The sequence below is a fragment of the Microcaecilia unicolor genome, chromosome 7 (assembly GCF_901765095.1).
Source record: "Microcaecilia unicolor chromosome 7, aMicUni1.1, whole genome shotgun sequence".
In the NCBI taxonomy this organism is placed as follows: domain Eukaryota; kingdom Metazoa; phylum Chordata; class Amphibia; order Gymnophiona; family Siphonopidae; genus Microcaecilia; species Microcaecilia unicolor.
Window position 1 is genome coordinate 2,876,739 of NC_044037.1, and position 21,795 is coordinate 2,898,533.

At 44.7% G+C, this 21,795-nt stretch overlaps 1 protein-coding gene across 7 annotated transcripts in view; it reads right to left on the reverse strand.

The window, feature by feature from the left end:
* Positions 1 to 859: 859 nt before the first annotated feature.
* DLG3 (discs large MAGUK scaffold protein 3) overlaps positions 860 to 21,795 on the reverse strand; it is a 409,804-nt gene continuing 388,868 nt past the window's right edge. For all 7 annotated transcript variants that reach the window (XM_030208894.1, XM_030208893.1, XM_030208892.1 and 4 more), the window contains 2 exons: positions 16,187 to 16,278; positions 860 to 2,405 (listed from right to left, as the gene is read on the reverse strand). In XM_030208894.1, coding sequence (XP_030064754.1) covers positions 2,299 to 2,405; positions 16,187 to 16,278 — 199 coding nt within the window. In that variant the 3' untranslated portion in view covers positions 860 to 2,298. The remainder of the gene's footprint in view (positions 2,406 to 16,186; positions 16,279 to 21,795) is intronic.

The following is a 21,795-nucleotide window of genomic DNA, read 5'->3' on the forward strand; positions in this document are numbered from 1 at the left end:
AAAGGAGAGACACAAATTCATTGTAACTCTTGATTTATTAAAAAATATATGTCTCCTTGGTTTATGAGTGTTTCTGTTAATGTCACCAAGTTTGTTTCATATTTTCACCTATGCCATGAGGTACATGTAAAAGATTTTTCTTCCTTTTAAGGAAGTGTGAGGGTCCACTGCCAAACTATTCCAACTCTTTTTGAATCTTGGAAGACCCCCTCTCCCAAATCCCAGCACTGAAGTGGCATTTGCCTGTACTCAGAATCTCAGTCCCTGACCGAGAGGACATATCACTAAGCCTCTTATCCCCTATGCCTACAAACATGCCATGGACACTCCAGCCCACTAGCTCTGCAATATTTTCAGCCTATTCATGCTCCATCTCTGTGACAGAGAGAGCCCACTGCACAAATAACAGAGTCATCAGCAATGTTCACTTTAGCCTTATGTTTAATTATCCCTCTCTTGTAAATGATATGAGCACTGCCAACACCACTAACACCTAGGATGCAAGTTGGCTGCTCTTCAGCCACTGAAAATTAAGATCACTGCTCTCCTGTTCAGGAATGAAAAAGATTATGTTCCCCTGTGCTATGCAGCTTTCAAAATTGTATGAAATACCAAACTATCATTTTGGGAAGGATTTTGCTCCATTTCCCTATGGGCTAGAATTCAATTTTAAAAAATCCCATATAAATGCAACTTGGACCAAATAACCTTATAGACAAAGAGTAGCAGCTGTTATTGGAAACTCAAAAGGATACAGGAAGCTATGGAAGACAACACACCTTCAGTTCTGAACCACTGTCTCCCTGATAAAACCAATTTATTTAAAATTTTACATTTTCTTTAAAAAAACAAACAAACAAAAAAAAAAAAACCTTGAACACAGCCACACAGATTTTATGGACATTTGAGGGAAAATGTTTTGCACAGAGCAGGGAAAGAAAATGTCATGAATTATGATGGCATTTTAACTCCTGCCATATACATAATGCCCACCAGTCAGATTTAATGATGAGGTACACAAGGGGGAACAGAGTGAACACCATTCGTAATTTAAAGATGAACCTTCTTACTAGGGTCACCACTAAAACCCAGCCTGAAGCCATCTGAGCTCCTGTAGAACACTAACATGTAATTCAAATTCCATCTTAGCAGCAGCACTGCTTAGTTTGCACAGGTTTAGACTAGAATGAAAACTGACACCCCTAAGGAGACAAGAATGAGGTCCCTTATAGGCAAGTGAGAGGAATTCATTGACCTGAGGACAGCTGTGCTAAAACTCTTCAGCACAAATAAGCATGCCAACCCAGTTTCCCTCTTAATGTTGCATTCAGTTGCTCTGTAGAAAATATTAGAGCTATGAAAGCTTCAGACTGAACTACTTATAATGGGGTTCTCATAGAAAATAAGTGTTTAAAATAAAATTTGTACCCATTCATATTTAAAAGAAAGTTCAAAAATGGAAAATGTAGCAGGGTGGGTGGGTCACAATAGGTTAAAAATAAGTTACAAAACAAAACCCCTTCTAGAGGAGACAATTATGTAAAAGGTTGATTTGCATTCTCCTCCAACTGCTCTCACATGCCCTCAATGGGAGAAGCTGCTGTTATAGTTTCAAAGGTTATTTTAAACGCAATGCTCTCTGTTCCTTGTCAGAGAATATAACATTTGATGCTGGGTGCAGCAAACCTTGTTGCTAAAGTTAAAAGCAACTTATCAGCATCCTTGTTCAGGCACCCAACAGCTTCATGCTGCAAAGAGCACAATCCCATCACAAAGACCCCTTAGTCCGTAAATTTATACATATATATATATATATGTATATATATATAAAATGTATATAATATATATAATAAGCATATACATTATATAAAAATTATATATATGCTTAACAAGTAAAGACATAAATAAAAATTGGTCTAGCTATATAACAGTTGCTGCCTTGTTCGTATCCAAGTCTTCTCAGGGGATTCTGTAAATAGACTGCAGTCTTTAGGTTTTCCTCTTCCTCACCATTTTATTGACTTCTTCGTTTATTGTTCCTTATATTTAAAAAAACGATTTCCAATGGGATTTTAGAATTTCTAATGGAACTGCAGAAACGTCCATGCAGGAACGGACACAGTCACGCTTCATTGGAACCATAAAAACAAAGCTAAATATGAAACCCAGGGACTAGAAAACGCAATCTGTGACAGCTGTAAAAAGGGGGCAGGAAGAGACACCTGGTGACTTCCATTGTGAGGTGAGGGACGGAAAAAAATGACAGTCTCCTCTGTAGACAGGAAAGGGACTTCTCCTTCAGAGTTTTTCAGCAGAAGGCACCCAGATGTAGTGCCCCGATTGATCCTCAATTATTTGCTTAATTTTGTTGTAGATCTCCTCCAGCGAGTCTCCCTGTACAATGGCTAAAAGCAAGAAGAAGAAAGAAGGCATTAGTAGTATGACACCTAACTTCTTTTCAGCTCTCACACAGCATCCACACACTTCCCACAGATTGCTGAAAATACAAGCATAGCACTGGGGTGGGCTGGGACACACGCACTTGTTTGAGTGTGAAGAAAAAGTAACTGGAGTTGATGACATTTTTAAAGTTTAAAACTCTACACAAGCTTTTCATCTCACAACTCTGCTTAGGTACTTTAGGAGGAATTTAGTCCTTTTACCCCTTATCACCACTACCAAGACACACTTGCAAAAGGGACAGAGAATCACAGTCCACTTCATCATGCATCTGACAAAGTGGACCCTTGCCCTCAAACGTTCATGTGGTTAGTTGATAAGATGCCACGTGCCTCTGCAATTTAATTACAAGTAAGTAATCTTGTTTTCTCTAAGGCCAAGCAGTTTGTATCAGTCAAACACAGGATTTCTTATCTAAGCATTCTCCTCAACAAGAGAGGACCCCCCTCCCCAACCACAAACTCCATGCCAACAAAGCAGGAAATTATCCTTTTGGTAATTTAGCGAAGTTACTCATCTGAAGCAGATGTTCTCTGAGGACAGCAAGACACATTCTCACATGTGAGCGACATCATCCAATGAAGCCCAGAATGGACACGCTCCACAGCTTCTAATTTTAGAAGCTTTTGAGTCTCAAACCGCGCAGGTGCGTGCGTGCCTTCCTGCCTGTACGTACCGTGTGGAACCAAGGCAGTCTACTATAATAGTGGACAGAAAGCAACTCCAAGGGGAGGAGGGTAGGTATGCGAGAATGTCCTGCTGTCCTCTGAGAACATCTGCTACAGGTGAGCAACTTTGCTTTCTCAGAGAACAAGCAGGACAGCATATTTTCACATATAGAAAGCTCTAGCTACCAGGCTGACTGAAACAAAAAGAGAAACAAATAAGGCCTGCAACAGGCTAAGATCCAGAACATTTTTTTTGTCAGCCTGAAACAGAAACAAAACCAACTCTTGCGACAGGAATTTTGCTCAATGAAGTAGTGAGATGTCAATATGTAGACACAAGACCATGTCATAGCCTTGCAGATCTCATCAATGAAGGCTGATATTAGGTAGGCTACCGACGCACCCATGGCTCGGACATTGTGAACCGTGAAATGACCCTCCAGAGTCAGCCCAGTCAGGGCATAAGTGAAACAGAGCATTTTTCTTGATGGCTGCTCCCATCCTGTTTGGGTCAAAAGAAAAAGCTGTCTATGGGCTTTAATCTGCTCCAGCTAGAAAGCCAAGGCTCACTTGCAGTCCAAGGTGTGTGTAAGAAGTAAGATGTCCCCCAGAGGTCAGATGTTAGCCTTGGGCTTTGGTTCCAAATTCCTTTCCATGGTCCCAGTTTCACTTCTTAGAAGCAGGAGCTCGGGCTTGACTTCGCAGTTGCAAATCCCTGTCCTCTGTTACTCGCTGGGGATACCTTACAGAATGTCTGGAGACACCAATGCCAGACTAGTGCAGATGGAGGTCCTGATGAATTAACAGTGAAATTTTCACTTGCAGCTATACATTAGTCCACTGCCATTAGTACTTAGACATGTCCAAAATGATATTACGAATATCATTTTTAAAAATTTCAATAAATTTATTTTGCATTAAAAAAAAAAAAAGAAGCAGGAGGGTTTTGTAGCAAAATAATACAACACACAAAGGTGGACTAGCAAAAGATATTTTACCTAGAAATAGTCTTAGGGCAGAAAGACAATACAGAACTGCTTCGGCATACCTGAGTGAGTGATTCAATGTCTGTGCTGAGCAGGAGGTTGTGTGTGTGGAATGGCTGCAGGGAGGAGGAGGAGAGAGAGAGAGAGACTGGTAGCACTATATAAATGATTTATAGTAGTAGTAGTAAAGAGAGAGAGAGAAGGGAACGTATGCTCCTGTGTCTTTGTCCCTCTCTGGGGGGTTTAAATACTGAATTCTTTTCCTACACACTGGCCTACGATATAATTTGGTTTGCTTTGATCCTATGGTCTCCTGATTCACCAAGCAAGTGTCAATTCCTGTGAACACTTTATGGAGACATTGGTTTTATTTCTATTGTTTTTCCTGTGCACATTCTGGTGTTTTTATTGCTCGGAAGCACAGGTGTAGAAACATCCAGAGGCAGGAAACATCCTGTATTGACATTCCCAGGGATCAGACTAGGGGGAGAAGGTCAGAGCTGCTCTCCCAGAGGCCTTAGGCTGACACAGAGCAGGCCCTGAAGCCTCAGTTAGACTAACATTTACAGCCTTACACAGCATAAGGTAATGATGACATCATACACATACCTCCAATAGTACTTCTCCTGCATTTACAAGGAGGTCCCCTGTCCTGCACAGTATTGTCTCCATAGCTATGGAGATAAGTAAGTCCCATTAGGAGTCCAAACCTCGTGTCTTAGGTAGGGCAGCCACTACTGGACAGGGAAACCCAATATGCCACCTCAGTGCCTGTCATAGAGAGAATGAACAGTGCATAAGGGATGCAGGGATTTTTCTGAAGAGGTTAAGGCCTAAAGGTACCAGGATGCCATATGTGAAGGTATGAGATTGTGGAAAATAACAATATACTACAGCTGACCCTGGGATGCAACGCAGTAGAAAAGGCCAAATTAAACCGTTTCAGAGTGAGATGCTAGAAAGTGCTGGGAAAAGTAGTGGAAAAAGTATGTGTAGCTACCTTAAAATGTAATGCTGACAATATGCAGTGCGGTTTCGCTGGGATGGGCATGAGATTTGGGAAAGAAAGTTGGCAGAGCGATTGACTGCTTAAGATGGAAGTCTGACATCATCTTAAGAAGGAACCTAGGATGAAGGCAGAGAACTACTCTGTTATGATGAAAACTGTTAAAGGTAGATCTGACACTAGGGCCTGAAGCTCACTGACCGCCACCAAAAACAAGACATTCTAGGTCAGGTACTTCAGAAGTTTATTAGGGATTTACTATCCCGACCATCATACAATAATATCTGGGTGGCTTACAATCTAAAAGAGAAAAAAAAAAAAAAGAAGAAGGGGTAAACTACAATTCTGATAGGATAGTGAGGGATAGTACAGTCTAACTGAACTGCAATGATTTGCTGCATACTTTGCCATCAAAATTAAAAGTCTCCACCAGGATGTACAAGCAATCCCACCCAGTGCCCAACCAGTCAACCAGGGGTGCACAAATTCGCCCCCTCCTAACAGACACAGATGGAACACTTTTAACCCAATGACAGAGGAGAGCCTTGACAAAATCCTAAGAGACCTTCAACCAACTACCTGCTCCCTCGATCCTTGCCCATCAAAGACAGTGCAGCAGGCAAGTATGGGCCTTATAGAAGGCGCCACAAAAATTGTGAACACCTCTCTTTCTAATGGGCAACTACCAACAGCATTGGTTCGCCCTCTGCTGAAGAAAAACAACCTTGACCAGGACAAACTTGAAAGTTACAGGCCAGTATCCAACATCCCGTTTCTAGGGAGACTCACCGAACAAACAGTTTGTGTTCAACTTAATGAATGGCTAGAAAAGAGTAACTGGCTAGATCCATGTCAATCTGGATTCAGACCTGGTCCTCGTATCCCTGCTAGATGACCTTCACAAAAACCGAGACAAGGGATGTGACTCGATGTTTCTCAGCAGCTTTTGACACTGTGGATCATGATATCTTGCTAGCACGACTGACAGAAACAGGTATTAATGGAACAGTACTTGCCTGGTTCAGATCCTATCAGACAGGCAACAATCCATAATGATTGGCAGCAACTCATCACCACCATGGACACTGACCTGCGGGGTACCACAAGGATCGATACTGTCACTACTACTACTTAACACTTCTAAAGCGCTACTAGGGTTATGCAGCGCTGTACAGTTTAACAAAGAAGGGCAGTCCCTGCTCAAAGGAGCTTACAATCTAAAGGACAAAATGTGTAGTCAATCAAATTGGGGCAGTCTAGATTTCCCGAATAGAGGTATAATGGTTAGGTGCCGAAGGCGACATTGAAGAGGTGGTCTTTGAGTAAGGATTTGAAGATGGGCAGGGAGGGGGCTTGGCGTATGGGCTCAGGAAGTTTATTCCAAGCATAGGGAGAGGTGAGGCAGAAAGGGCGGAGCCTGGAGTTGGCGGTGGTGGAGAAGGGTACTGAGAGGAGGGATTTGTCCTGTGAGCGGAGGTTTCGGGTAGGAGCGTAAGGGGAGATAAGGGTAGAGAGGTAATGAGGGGCTGCAGATTGAGTGCATTTGTAGGTTAGGCGAAGCTTGAACTGTATGCGGTACCTGATCGGAAGCCAGTGAAGTGACTTGAGGAGAGGGATGATATGAGCATATCGGTCCAGACGGAAGATAAGACGTGCAGCAGAGTTCTGAACGGATTGAAGGGGGGATAGATTGCTGGCTAAGTGGGAGGCCAGTGAGGAGTAGGTTGCAGTAGTCAAGGCGAGAGGTAATGAGAGATTGAATGAGAGATCGGGTGGTGTGCTCAGAGAGGAAAGGGCGAATTTTGCTGATGTTGTAGAGAAAGAAGTGACAGGTCTTGGCTATCTGCTGGATATGCGCAGAGAAGGAGAGGGAGGAGTCGAAGATGACTCCGAGGTTGCGGGCAGATGAGATGGGGAGGATGAGGGTGCCATCGACTGAAATAGAGAGTGGAGGGAGAGGAGAAGTGGGTTTGTAGGGAAAGACAATAAGCTCGGTCTTGGTCATGTTCAGTTTCAGGTGGCGGTTGGACATCCAGGCAGCAATGTCGGATAAGCAGGCCGATACTTTGGCCTGGGTTTCCGCAGTGATGTCTGGTGTGGAGAGAAACCATGATGATATTGGAAACCATGAGATAAGATCAGCGAGCCCAGGGAAGAGGTGTAGATTGAAAAAAGAAGGGGTCCAAGGACAGATCTCTGAGGAACTCCCAACAAAGAGAGGGATGGGGGTGGAGGAAGAACCATGAGAACGTACTCTGAAGGTACGGTGGGAGAGATAAGAGGAGAACCAGGAGAGGACAGAGCCCTGGAACCCAAATGAGGACAGTGCAGCAAGAAGTAAATTATGATTGACAGTGTCAAAAGCGGCAGATAGGTCAAGGAGGATGAGGACGGAGTAGTGACCTTTGGATTTGGCAAGGAACAGGTCATTCCAGACTTTAGTGAGTGCCATTTCTGTCGAGTGTACAGGGCGAAAACCTATTCTGTTCAATATCTACCTCAAGCCACTAGCTGAGCTGATTCGGTCAATGGACACTCAGTTCTACATCTATGCAGATGATGTGAAGCTACTCATACCCATTGAACTTGATTTAACTACAGCCTTGAATAAACTGATCACTTGTCTAACATCAATTCAAGAATGGGCTAAACACAACAAACTTTGCCTGAACCCAAGTAAAATCGAGCTTCTCTGGGTCCCTAACACAAGTGGATACATACCTGTTATCAAAATCCCTTTTGGGAAGTATGAACTCCCCCTCAAATCACAAGTCAGGAACCTTGGAATACAGTTAGATTCAACACTTACTCTGATTCCCCAAATCCAAGCAACCTTCAAGAGTTGCTTCTACTATTTGCGACAGCTATGCTGCCTCTCTCCTTACATCGAGAAGGTAAATCTTATCCCAGTTGTGCATGCCATGATAAGATCAAGACTGGATTATTATAATGCACTCTACAGCAGCTTGACCACAAAGGGCCTGCACCAGCTCCAGTTGATACAGAATGCAGAAGCAAGACTCATAGAAGGTTGCAAGCGACGTGACCACATCACACCATTTTTGCAAAAACATCACACTAAGGTCCTCCCAAGAACTTTCACTAACTACACCCTCTCCAAAAGACATTACACGATGTGATACCCGCAAGCGAGCCTTCTCCGGACTAGCCCCCACACTCTGGAATGCATTGTGTGAAAGGCTCCGCTTAACACAAGACTACTTCTACTTCAGGAAGCAGGTGAAAGCTTGGGTCTTCAACCAAGCCTTTAACAGAAGAGGTAACTAACTTGTTAGTCTCACTCACACACAAAAGGATTGACTCGGGCTGCACATCTCTCTGACCTCATGTGCAACTTTCTTTAAATCAATCACCTTACTTTCTAATTCTTCCCACTTTCTTACTCATCTATATGTTACAACTTTGCCTTACCCTTCACTACCAATTATAATGTTCTAGTACATATTGTGTTGTCATTGCAAGTAGTATTTATTTATTTGCTACATTTGTACCCCACATTTTTCCACCTATTTGCAGGCTCAATGTGGCTTACATTATATTGCAAAAGATATAGCTATGAACAGAGTAAGAGGTTTGTTCTAAATTAACATATTACTATGTAAGAATTAAGGAAGATATGTCTGTGGAATAATTTACATAACACATCATGAAAAAGAAAAATATGATAATATGGCTAATATAATCAGTTTAGAGGGATTAGTAGGTGGTTGGTTTAGATATAGAATAATCAAGTTCTAAGGAGGATTCTTATTGTAAGTTTTTTCAAACAAGTGTGTTTTCAGTAATTTCCTGGTAGTTTGTTCCATGCTTTTGTGCAGAGGTATCTGAAGGTAGATGCATGTATTGATTTGTATTTGAGTCCTCTACAACTAGGGTAGTGGAGGTTCAGGAAGGTACGCGATGAACTGTTGATGTTTCGTGCCAGTAAGTCGATTAGGTCTGACATGTATGAAGGAGCTTCTCCATGGATGATTTTATGGGTCAAGGTGAGGAGTATGGTAGCCGTGTTAGTCCACTCTTAAGGTTATCAATAGAAATCAAACAAAATAAAACATGGAAAAGAAAATAAGATGATACCTTTTTTTTTTGGACATAACTTAATACATTTCTTGATTAGCTTTCAAAGGTTGCCCTTCTTCGTCAGATCGGAAATAAGCAAATGTGCTAGCTGACAGTGTATATAAGTGAAAACATTCAAGCATTACTATGACAGTCTGACAGGGTGGGAGGATGGGGGTGGGTAGGAGGTATGCATGGGGACATCAAAGCATATCATTGATATTCTAACAGGATGGGTGTGGATAGGTGAGGGGTGGGGTGGGGTGATCAACAGAGACATACAGCTTTATGGTTTATAATGGGCTAGGAACCCCAGATCCTTGTTAAGTCCTTTCTGTTGGGTGTTAAAATATTCAATCATTCTGACTTCAAAGGTCTTACGTTCTTGTATGGTTTTAAAGTTACCTTTCAGGATTCTCACTGTGAAGTCACTGGTACAGTGTCCTGGTCCTGTAAAATGTTGACCAACAGGTGTGGGAACCCTACTGGCACCAGCATTGTTCATGTGATGTCTATGTAAATTGAATCTTGTCTTAAGCATCTGGCCTGTTTCTCCAATATAGCATCCTTCGTTACATTTTTTACACTGAATGATATATACCACATTGGAAGATGAGCAAGTGAAAGATCCCTTTATGTTGAATATCTTTCCTTTGTGGACCTGTGAAATATTTTGGCATAGTTTGCAACTGGATAAATTACAGGGAAGTGTGCCCTTCTGTTCCTTTTCAGTCTGTGATGGAAGTTTACTTCTGATTAGCTTGTGTTTTTAAGTTGGGTGGCTGTCGGAAGGCCAGTACTGGTGGGGATGGGAATATCTCTTTCAGTAATTCATCCTCCTGGAGTATAGGTTGTAGATCTCTTATGATTTTCCTCAGTTTTTCCAGCTCTGGATTGTATGTCACTACAAGGGGGATTCTGTCTGTGGATCTTTTCTCCTTGTACTGTAGCAGATTCTCCCTGGGTGTTTTGAGGGAGGAGGCAATATTCTTGGAGATTATTTTGGGGTTGTAGCCTTTCTGTTTGAAGGATGCAGTCAGGCTTTTAAGGTGTCTGTCTCTGTCCCCTGGGTCAGAGCAGATACGGTGGTATCTTGTGGCTTGGCTGTAAATGATGGATCTTTTTGTATGTGAAGGATGGAAGCTGGAGTTGTGGAGGTAGCTACATCTGTCTGTGGGTTTCTTGTATATAGATGTTTGTATACAGCCATCACTGATTGAGACTGTGGTGTCCAAAAAATTGACTTTTTCTGGGAAGTAGTCAATTTTGAATCTGATTGTAGGATGGTATGTATTGAAGGCAGAATAAAATTATTTCAGAGTTTTTTCACCCTCCGTCCAAATCATAAAAACGTCATCGATGTACCGGTAGTATTTTAGAGGTTTGGTCTGGTGTGTATTCAGAAATGTTTCTTCCAGCTCAGCCATAAAAGGTTGGCATATTGGGGTGCTGTCCTGGTGCCCATCGCAGTGCCCATTATTTGTAGATAGATATCATTGTTAAAGCGGAAGTAGTTGTGAGTTAAAATGAATTTGATTAATTTTGTAATAGTTTCTGGTGAGTATTGATGGTCCAGTGTGGATTTTTTTTTAGGAGTCTTCCACATGCAGCTATGCCATCTGCATGTGGAATGTTGCTGTATAGTGATTCTACATCCATCGTGACCAGAAGGGTGTTAGGTGGTAGTTGCTTGATATTTTTCAATTTATTCAGAAAGTCTGTGGTGTCTTGTATGAAGCTGTTAGTTTTGTGTACGAGAGGTTTCAGATGATTTTATGGGTCAAGGTGCAAATTTTGAAGGCAATACGATCCTTTAGTGGAAGCCAATGCAATTTTTCTCTAAGGGGTTTGGCGCTCTCATATTTCGCCTTACCGAATATGAGTCTAGCTGCGGTATTCTGTGCAGTCTGAAGTTTCTTAATAAGTTTTTCCTTGCATCCTATGAAAATGGAGTTACAATAATCCAGGTGGCTTAATACCAATGATTGCACCAGTGTACGAAATACTTCCCTTGGGAAAAAAGGTTTCACTCTTTTCAGCTTCCACATTGCAAAAAACATTTTCTTTGTCACATTGTTCACATGGTTGTCGAGGGTGAGATTTCGACCAATAGTAACGCCTAGGAGTTTCAAGTTGTTTGCAACAGGGAAAGTGTGCGATGGTGTGTTTATATTAGTGTAATTAGTCTTATTAAACTGCGATGATAAGATAAGACATTGGGTTTTTTCTGAGTTGAGTTTAAGTAGGAAGGCATCCGCCCATGAGTTCATAATTTGGAAACTGGTATGAATTTTATCTGTGATTTCTGATATACTGCTCTTAAATGAAATGTAAATTGTGACATCGCGTAAATATACTGATTTAGGCCTTGATTGGATAATAATTTGGCTAATGGTAACATCGTTAAATTAAAAAGAACTGGTGCAAGTATATCTCATGCCATACTTTGTATTGTTGTTTGAATAATTTTACTGCTCTAATTGCCTCCTGCTCATGTTTCATCTATTCTTACTGTACACTGCCTTGAGTGAATTCCTTCAAAAAGGCGGTAAATAAATCCTAATAAATAAATAATACATGAGTGGAGAATAAAAATCGTCTCAGGACAACTATGACACTCAGGTAGCAGCACATCAAGCACTTCAAATGGAGCTTACATCAGCTGGGTGACAGCAACATTGAGGTTCTATGACACTGTGGGGGGGGGGGGGTTGACTGGGGGCTTTAGAACAAGCAAACCTTTCTTGATGCAAACTAAAGGCTATAATAGAGACAGGCTTACCCTCTCGCATTTGAGACCAGACTCAGAAAAGTGCAGAAGGTATTCAACCAGTTTTTGTGTAGAACAGAAAAAAGGATCCATAGCCTTGCTCTCACACCAGACTGCAAACCTATTTCACATAAAATTTTATGAACGTTTAGTAAAATCCTTTCTGGAAGCAAGCAGGACACAGGAGTCTAACCTCTCAACATCCAGGCTGTAAGGGCCAGGGGACTGGGAGTTGTGATGCAGAAGAGTTCCTTATTCCACATGATGAGAGTCAGAAAGCATGCTGACCTCCACAGACCTCTAAAGGGTAACAAGAAGGAACCATATGTGCCTTGGCCAGTAGGACACAATGAGGATCATTGTTCCCCAGCTCTGCTTGAATTTCAGTCAGGATATGCATACAGAAGACCCTCTCCCTGAGCCTAGTTTGGAGCAATACTGAGGAACTTTGTTGTTGGGGTAAGTGGCAAACAGATCTGAGGGGGGGAGGTGCCCCACTCCCAAAACATCTGGCAGGCTACGCCATTATTGAGAGACCACTCATGCAGTTGCATGATTCTGCCCAGTTTGTCTGTTAGACTGTTATTCTTCCCTGCTAGGTAAGTGGCTCTGAGCACCGTGCCCAATGCCACATTCCAACTGCTTCCTGACACAAGAGGTACAGTTCCATGCCTTCCTGCTTGCAACCTGGTTGTCTGTTTAATTAGGATAATTTGGTTCATCAGCCGTTCTTGGAAAGGCTTTAGAGCATTCCATATTGCCCGAAGTTCTAGAAGTTTGATATGAAGTATTTCCTCCTGGAGAGACCACTGACCCCAAGTTTGGAGTCCACATGAGCTCCCCAACCGAGGCCGGATGTATCTGTGGTCAGCACCTTGTGGGGCAGCGGAACTTGGAATGAAAGTCCTTCTGTCAAACTGGATTGAATGGTCCACCACAAGAGACGGAGTGACACTGGTGGAGTGGAGGAACAGCCTAACGGTTAGTGCAACAGCCTGAGAAACACGTTCAATTCCCACTGCAGCCCCTTGCGACTCTGAGCAAGTCATTTAACCCTCCACTGCACCAGGTACAAAAATAAGTATCTCTACATAATATGTACACTGCTTTGATTTTAACCACAGAAAGGCAGTATATCAAATCCCGTCCCCTTTCCCATGACATCCGCTATGTTCCCCTTGGCTTGGGACCAATGGAAAGCTAGGATCAATTGGGCTGGTCTTAAATGGAGATGTGCCAAGATTACAACATGCACTGTAGAGGCCATTTGGCCTAACAACCTCAACATCTGTTGACCTGGAGTTCAACATCAACCAATGTGTTTGCATGATGGTGTGAGAGGAAGGCCCCAAGCTTGAACCATGTCTAGCAGGGCTCCAATAAACTCCAATCTTTGAACCAGGGTGACATGGGATTTTGGATAACTGATCATAAACCCTAGTAGCTCCAACATCCAAACAGATCTTTGCACTGATGAGCTCCTTCCTTCAATGTGCTTTTTATCAGGTAGGCAAACACATGAACTCCTGTGTGTGTAGTGACACTGCAACTACTGCTAGGCATTTTGTTAAAAACTCTGGGAGCTGCTGCAAGATTGCAAGGCAAGACAAAGTTCCCTACACAAAATCGGGAAGCACATACTGGGACTGGGATGTATCTGTACGTGGGTGTAAGCATCCTTTAAGTTTAAAGAGCATAGCCAATCATTTCCCTGAATCAAGGGGAGTAAGGTGCCCAAGAAAACCATCCTGAACTTTTCTTTGGCCAAGTACTTATTCAGGGCCCAACTAGGATAGGATGGAATCTTCCTGTCTTTTGGGGACCAGGAAATACTTGGAGTAAAATCCCTTCCCTTTTTTCCCCTGGTGGAATAGGTTCTACTGCTGTGGCTGGTAAAAGGAAAGAGAGCTCCTGTAGACAGACAGAGTTTAATTTCAATACTCTCAGGAGTCAATTTGGAGGAAGTGTTCACCAAAGAAGTATGTAAAATGTCTGGACAATTTTGGGGATCCACAGGGCTGGTATTATAAGGGGCCACCTTTTGTGGAAAAGATTCCGCCTCCCTCCTACCGGTAGGCTGTCTGATACAGTTACTTTGACTGTGCCTATGCTCTCCTGGAGCCATTCAAAAGCTTGCCCCTTGATTTGACTGGGGACTTGACAGGGGCTTCTGAACTCTATGCTGGTGCTGGCAGGAGCTCTGGGCCATCTGGGATGAACAAGAGGGTGCAGGAAACTTATGCCTTTAAGAGTAATAAGTGCTATGGGTATCGCTCCTGTCCCAAGCCGCCTCCCCCCCTCCCCCCGGATCACCAATGTAGTAAAGGTAGTCCTTTGAGGGGGCAAGGGCTACCTTTGAAGTGGAGGGTAGGGGTGGGGGCTTGAATCTTGTGGGGGTGGGCCAGAGGCTGGGGAAGGCTGCTGGGCCAAGAACATCAGGCTACAGCTTTGTAGCCTGATGCTCCCAGGTGGTGAAATAACCCCAGCAAAAAGTTGTCCTATTTGAATTGTAGTTCTTTTCTGTTTCATAGATTTAGTTTGTAAACTGTAAACCATTATGTTATATTTTTAAAGAATGGTGATATATCAAATAGATTTTAACCATAACCATACAAGTTTTTCCCCTAAAGTGACTTGTGGAATATCTCTGCAAGTCACATTAGGATATTTGCATAGTAGTGAGATGCAAACATGCATTTGCACGTTTTGCATCTCATTACTATGTAACCCCCCCCCCCCCATGGCAAATATTGCTGTGGGAAATTAAGTTGGGCTGCGTTATGGCATTTTAAATCACGTTAAAGGCCAAATAACGCAGCTTGATAAGTTCCCCCCCCCCCCCCCTCTATTGCTTGTTTCTGATAAAAGATCTTTGGAAAACAAAAGTGGAGGAAAAAAGCATTTCAGCAGTTAGCAGCTAAGGGCTGGAATAAGCAGCCAGAAGAGTTAACACACAGGATATCCCTGTGCTGTGATACTAAGCCATCTTGAACGGCCTTGCCAAGGAGAGGGTATATTAAAGATTTTATAAATAAAATAAAAATTCATAAATATAAATAGAAAAATATACCGTAAGCAAAACTGTGAAAATAATTACTAAATGCAAGTTTTAACATTACAAATCAGCCAATTCCCAGAGTAAACTAACCTTCCCATATGGAGACAGAAGACGATACCAGATCTCCAGGTCCTCCAGAGCCCACAAAGAGGTGAACATACATAGTAACATAGTAAATGACGGCAGAAAAAGACCTGCACGGTCCATCCAGTCTGCCCAACAAGATAAACTCATATGTGCTACTTTTTGTGTATACCTTACTTTGATTTGTACCTGTCCTCTTCCGGGCACAGACCGTATAAGTCTGCCCAGCACTATCCCCGCCTCTCAACCACCAGCCCCGCCTCCCACCACTGGCTCTGGCACAGACCGTATAAGTCTGCCCAGCACTATCCCCGCCTCCCAACCACCAGCCCCGCCTCTCAACCACCAGCCCCGCCTCCCACCACTGGCTCTGGCACAGACTGTATAAGTCTGCCCAGCACTATCCCCACCTCCCAACCACCAGCCCCGCCTCTCAACCACCAGCCCCACCTCCCACCACTGGCTCTGGCACAGACCGTATAAGTCTGCCCAGCACTATCCTTGCCTCCCGCCACCGGCTCTTTTCTTTGCTCTGTTGGGGCCAACCTGCTGTGACAGCACTGTCACTGGAGGCAAAAACAGCAATGGCCAATGTAGATGTCTCCCTCACTCTCATAGCCACAATGGAATATAATAGTTTAAGCCGTCTGCAGAAATTCTCCAAATCAGAAAACTGAACAGCACATTGGCAGCTTTGCCCATAAAAACAAAGTTCCAGAGGGAAAGGGGATTTGATATACCACCTTTTTGTGTTTATAATCATATTATATACAGGTACTTATTTTGTACCTGGGGTAATGGAGGGTTAAGTAACTTATCAAGAGTAACAAGGGGCTGCAGTGGGAATTGAACCTGGTTCTCAGGGAGCTGCACAACTATTAGGCTACTCCTTCAACATTCTCCTCAGTAGTACAAGATGGAATTCACTGACTTACCTGTATGGATCATTGCACCCGACTGTTAAAAAAAAACCCTGCCTCCTGCACAAGCTTCTGGTAGATACTGATGCTCTTATCTTAGGAAGCCATTTTCATTGCCTACCCTTCTACAACCAGTGAGTTCCAGGATTCTTACCTGTGAAAAATTCTCCAAACTCCTGCTCTAGTTTCATGGCTTTGTCATACATCTTATTCGCTTGTTCATACGTTTGTCTCCGATTCATTTCCCTGCCAGGCATAAAGAAAAAATTCCAAATAATGAAATATAGATTTAAATTTTATTTTATAATCATAAGGGGTTGAGAAGAATGGTCAGTTTTTAAAACTAACCTGCTTACAACCTAAGCGGCTAACACAAAAACATAAATATTAAAAAACAATACATAAACATCAGACAAAAAGTACTGCCATATACTCTCTCTCCGTTAATACAGTACCTCTCAAGCACAAAAAGCTGCATTTTTAACATTTTCTTAAACTGTAAGATACTAACACTCAAGCAGGTAACGCATTCCACATAAGAGGTCCAGCAACTGAAAATGCTGAAACTCTCGTCTAGTGCATGGTGGTAACTAAGCCCAAAGCTAATCGTTTAGTAAAGTTAGATCTTAACACTCTACCAGAAAAGGACAAAGTGATAAAACTGGCAGCCAATGGAGTTCTCTCAACACTAGCGTAATGTGGTCAAACTGAGGCTCCAACAACTAACCTTGCAGCAGCGTTCTGTACAATTTGTAATGCTTTAATCCTGTATTCTGGCATACCCAAATAAAGGGCATCATAATCTATATTTGCTAAAACCATAGATTGTATCACATTCCTAAAATCAGCTAGAACATAGGCTTTAATCGAAACAGACGCAGCTGATGAAAAGCTGACTGAACTACATCCACAATCTGTTGGCAAGACAATTAGACTGGTTAAGATGGAACTCTGACACCACCTTTGGCAGGAACTTAGGGTGCGTGCGGAGGACTACTATGTTGTGATGAAATTTGATATAAGGTGCATGTACTACCAAGGCCTGAAGCTCACTGACTCTACGAGCTGAAGTAACAGCCACCAAGAAAAGGACCTTCCAGGTGAAGTACTTCAGATGGCAGGTATTCAGTGGCTCAAAAGGAGCTTTCATCAGCTGGGTGAGAACAACGTTGAGATCCCATGACACCGGTGGAGGTTTGACAGGGGGCTTTGACAAAAGCAAACCTCTCATCAAGCAAACAACTAAAGGCTGTCCAGAGATAGGCTTACCCCCTAACACGGCGATGAAAAGCACTAATCGCACTAAGGTGAACTCTTACGGAGTTGGTCTTGAGACCAGACTCTGATAAGTGTAGAAGGTATTCAAGCAGGGTCTGTGTAGGACAAGAAAGAGGATCTAGGGCCTTGCTGTCACACCAGACAGCTAACTTCCTCCATTTGAAAGAGTAACACCTCTTCGTGGAATCTTTTCTGGAAGCAAGCAAGACTCGGGAGATACTCTCTGAAAGACCCACGGAGGCGAATTCTAAGCTCTCAACATCCAGGCCGCGAGAGCCAGAGACTGGAGGTTGGGATGTAGAAGCGACTCCTCGTTCTGAGTGATGAGGGCTGGAAAACACTCCAATTTCCACGGTTCTTCGGAGGACAACTCCAAAAGAAGAGGGAACCAAATCTGACGCAGACAGAAGAGTACAAGTCAGGATTATTGTTCCGCGGTCTTGCTTGAGTTTCCGTAAAGTCTTCCCTGCTAGAGTTATGGGAGGATACACATACAGAAGGCCTGTCCCCCAATGTAGGAGAAAGGCATCTGACGCTAGTCTGTTGTGGGCCTGAAGCCTGGAACAGAACTGAGGGACCTTGTGATTGATCTGAGCGGCAAAAAGATCCACCGAGGGGTTCCCCATGCTCGGAAGATCTTACGGGCTACGCCATGTTCAGTGACCACTCGTGAGGTTGCATTATTCCGCTCAACCTGTCGGCCAGACTGTTGTTTACGCCTGCCAGATAAGTGGCTTGGAGAAACATGCTGTGACGGCGAGCCCAAAGCCACATCTGGACGGCTTCCTGCCAGGGTCGCTTTACTCATACTACTCCTCTCCTCAAGTCGCTTCACTGGCTCCCTATCCGTTTTCGCATCCTGTTCAAGCTTCTTATACTAACCTATAAATGTACTCACTCTGCTGCTCCCCAGTATCTCTCCACACTTGTCCTTCCCTACACCCCTTCCCGTGCATTCCGCTCCATGGATAAATCCTTCTTATCTGTTCCCTTCTCCACTACTGCCAACTCTAGACTTCGCGCCTTCTGTCTCGCTGCACCCTACGCCTGGAATAAACTTCCTGAGCCCCTACGTCTTGCCCCATCCTTGGCCACCTTTAAATCTAGACTGAAAGCCCACCTCTTTAACATTGCTTTTGACTCGTAACCACTTGTAACCACTCGCCTCCACCTACCCTCCTCTCCTCCTTCCTGTACACATTAATTGATTTGATTTGCTTACTTTATTTACCATTTACATGAGCTCCCCACCCCAGGAGAGATGCATCCCTTGTCAGCACTTTTCATGGCTGAGGAACTTGGAATGGTTGCCCCAAAGTCAAATTGGATTGAATCGTCCACCACTGAAAAGAATTCCGAAAGTCGGTGGACAGTTGGATTACATCCTGTAGACCCCCCCCCCCGCCGCAGCTTGAAACCGTTGGGAAGCTAGGGTCCATTGAGCTGATCTCATATGTAGATGTGCCATAGGCGTTACATGAACTGTGGAGGCTATGTGCCCCAGAAGTCTCAACATCTGCTGAGCCGTGACCTGCTGAGATGCTCGAACCATGGACACCAGGGACAGAAGGTAGTCCACCCTTGCCTCGGGTTGATAAGCTTGAACTGTCTGAGTGTTCAGTAGAGCTCCAATCAATTCCAATTTTTGAATTGGAGTGAGATGGGACTTGGGATAATTTATGACGAACCCAAGTAGCTCCAGCACCTGAATAGTCATTCGCATGGACTCCAGAGCACCTTCATTCGAGGTGTTCTTCACCAGCCAATCATCGAGATAAGGAAACACGTGCACTCCCAGTCTGCGTAGCGATGCTGCAACTACAGCTAGGCATTTTGTAAACACACTGTGTGCAGATGCTAGGTCAAAACGCAGTACACGGTACTGAAAGTGCTGTGCTCCCAGCCGAAATCAAAGATATTTCCTGTGAGCTGGAAGTATCGAGATATGTGTGTAAGCATCCTTTGTCCAGAGAGCATAGCCAATCATTTTCCTGAATCTTGGGAAGAAGGGTGCCTAGGGAAACCATCCTGAACTTTTCTCACATAAGAAATTTTTTCAGGGCCCTTAGGTCTAGGATGGGACGCATCCCCCCTGTTTTCTTTTGCACAAGGAAGTACCTGGAATAGAATCCCAGCCCTTCTTCCCCTGGTGGAACGGATTCGACCACTTGGGCCTGTAGGGCAGAGAGTTCCTCTACAAGTACCTGCTTGTGCTGGGAGCTGAAGGACTGAGCTCCCGGTGGGCAATTTGGAGGTTTGGATTCCAGATGAGAGTGTATCCTAACCAGACTATTTGAAGAACCCACCGGTCGGAGGTTATAAGAGGCCACCTCTGGTGAAAAAAACATTAATCTCCCCCCAAACAGCAAGTCGTCCGGTACAGACACATTTACTGAGGCTATGCTGAACTGGAGCCAGTCAAAAGCCCGTCCCTTGCTTTTGCTGGGGAGCCACAGTGGCCTTAGGTGCACGCTGCTGACGAGAACGAGCGCGCTGGGACTGAGCCTGAGAAGGCTGCCGAAAAGCAGGAGTGTACCTAAGCCTAGCATAGGAAAAAGGAGCACTCCTCTTCCCTCCAAAAAAACCTCCTAGATGAGGAGGTAGTAGAAGACACCCGGCGGAAGAGAGAATCCATAGCATCGTTGTGCTTCTTGATCTGGTCAACTAGATCCTGTACTCTCTCACCAAAAAGGTTATCCCCCCGGCAAGGAACATCCGCCATCCGCTGCTGGACCGAATGATCCAGGTAAGAGACACGCAGCCATGAGAGTCTGCACATCACTATACCTTGGACAACGATCCTGGATGCTACATCAAAAGTGTCGAACGTACCCCTGGCCAGGAATTTTCGACACACCTTCTGCTGCCTGACCCCCCCTAGCGAAAAAGTTTGGCCTGCTCCGGAGGGAGTGCATCAACCAAGCTGGACAGTTGCCTCACCGAGTTCCACAAGTGGACGCTCATGAAGAGCTGGTATGTCTGGATCTTGGCAGTGAGCATAGCGGCCTATGTCTTCCTCCCAAAAGAGTCCAAGGTCCTAGATTCTCTGCCTGGGGGCGCCGAGGCATAGTCCCTAGTACTCTTGGCTCTTTTGAAGGCGGAGTCCACCACCATGGAATTGTGAGGTAGCTGAGACCTCATCAATCCAGGCTCACCATGGATCCGATAATGGGATTCAGCTTTTTTCGGAATCACGGGATTAGACAGAGGGAACGACCAGTTTCGCATAAGGACTTCCTTCAGTACATTATGCAAAGGAGCCATTGCAGCCACTCTAGGCGGAGAAGGATAATCCAGGACCTTGAGCATCTTGGACCTGGGCTCATCCTCAACCTCCATAGGGAAGGGAATAACCACAGCCATTTCCCGGACAAAGGAGGTAAAGGATAGACTCTCCGGAGGAGAAAGTCTCCTTTCTGGTGGAGGGGAAGGTTCAGAGGGAATCCCATAGGACTCGTCAGAAGAAAAGTACCTGGGATTTTTCTCTTCCTCCCACAAACGCTCATCTTCAGTATTGGATAAAGCATCCCTCAGAGCAGTCCAAAACTGAGCCTGCCTCGATGCCGAGGAACGATGTCCTCAATGGCGGTGCCGAGAAGTCAACGCCCGCCTGGACTCCGGTGAAGCTTCCTCCACCGACGTCAAAGGGGAGTCGACCCGGGTGGCAGCTGACACCGATGCCATAGGCGGCACTGAGGTCGTAGACCTCACCACAGGCGAAGGGCCAGATGCCGCTGCAGCAGATGGCATGGAAGGCGCAAGCACCCCCAACACCGAAGCAGACTGGCGCAGCAATCCTTCCAGAAGCTCTGGAAGCAGAGCCCTGATGCGCTCGTTGAGAGCCGCCGTCGGACAAGGCTGCGGGGTCGGTAAAGGAGCCAGTGGCAGAATCTGTCAAGGGTCGGGAGCAGGTACAGGGCTGCCAGAAGACCGACGCATCGGCACCTCCTGAATAGAGGGTGAGTGATCCTCTCTATGCCCTGGAGCTCCCGGCACCGTGTCTCGAAGGAAAATGATGACGGTGCTTCTTCGCCTTCGCTCGATGCCCGTCTTCGAGACTCCTCGTTACCGAGGACGTGGAATCCTCACGCCTCCTAGGGGCCGGGTCCAACGAAGGTTGGTCCTGGGGGGCCTGCATAGCAGGAGGCCTCAAGGCGAGTGGAGACCCACTCGATGCCTCACTGCTCCTAGCGCAAACTGGTTTTTCAGCAGCCATTACCTCCACTCCAGACATCGATGCTTCCTTCGATGTCACCGACCTCGGTACCGATGTTGATGTCGACATCGAAGGACTGGACCGAGCACCAAAAAGCTTTTCTTGTTGGGCTTCTCGAGACGCTTGGGTCCGTTTCTTCATACGAAGACACAGACTACAAGCAGCTGGGCTATGGTCGGGCCCAAGGCACTGGATACACCAGGCGTGGGTATCGGTACCTGAGATGGTCTGGTTGCACCGAGTACAACGTTTGAAGCCGCTGGGAGTCT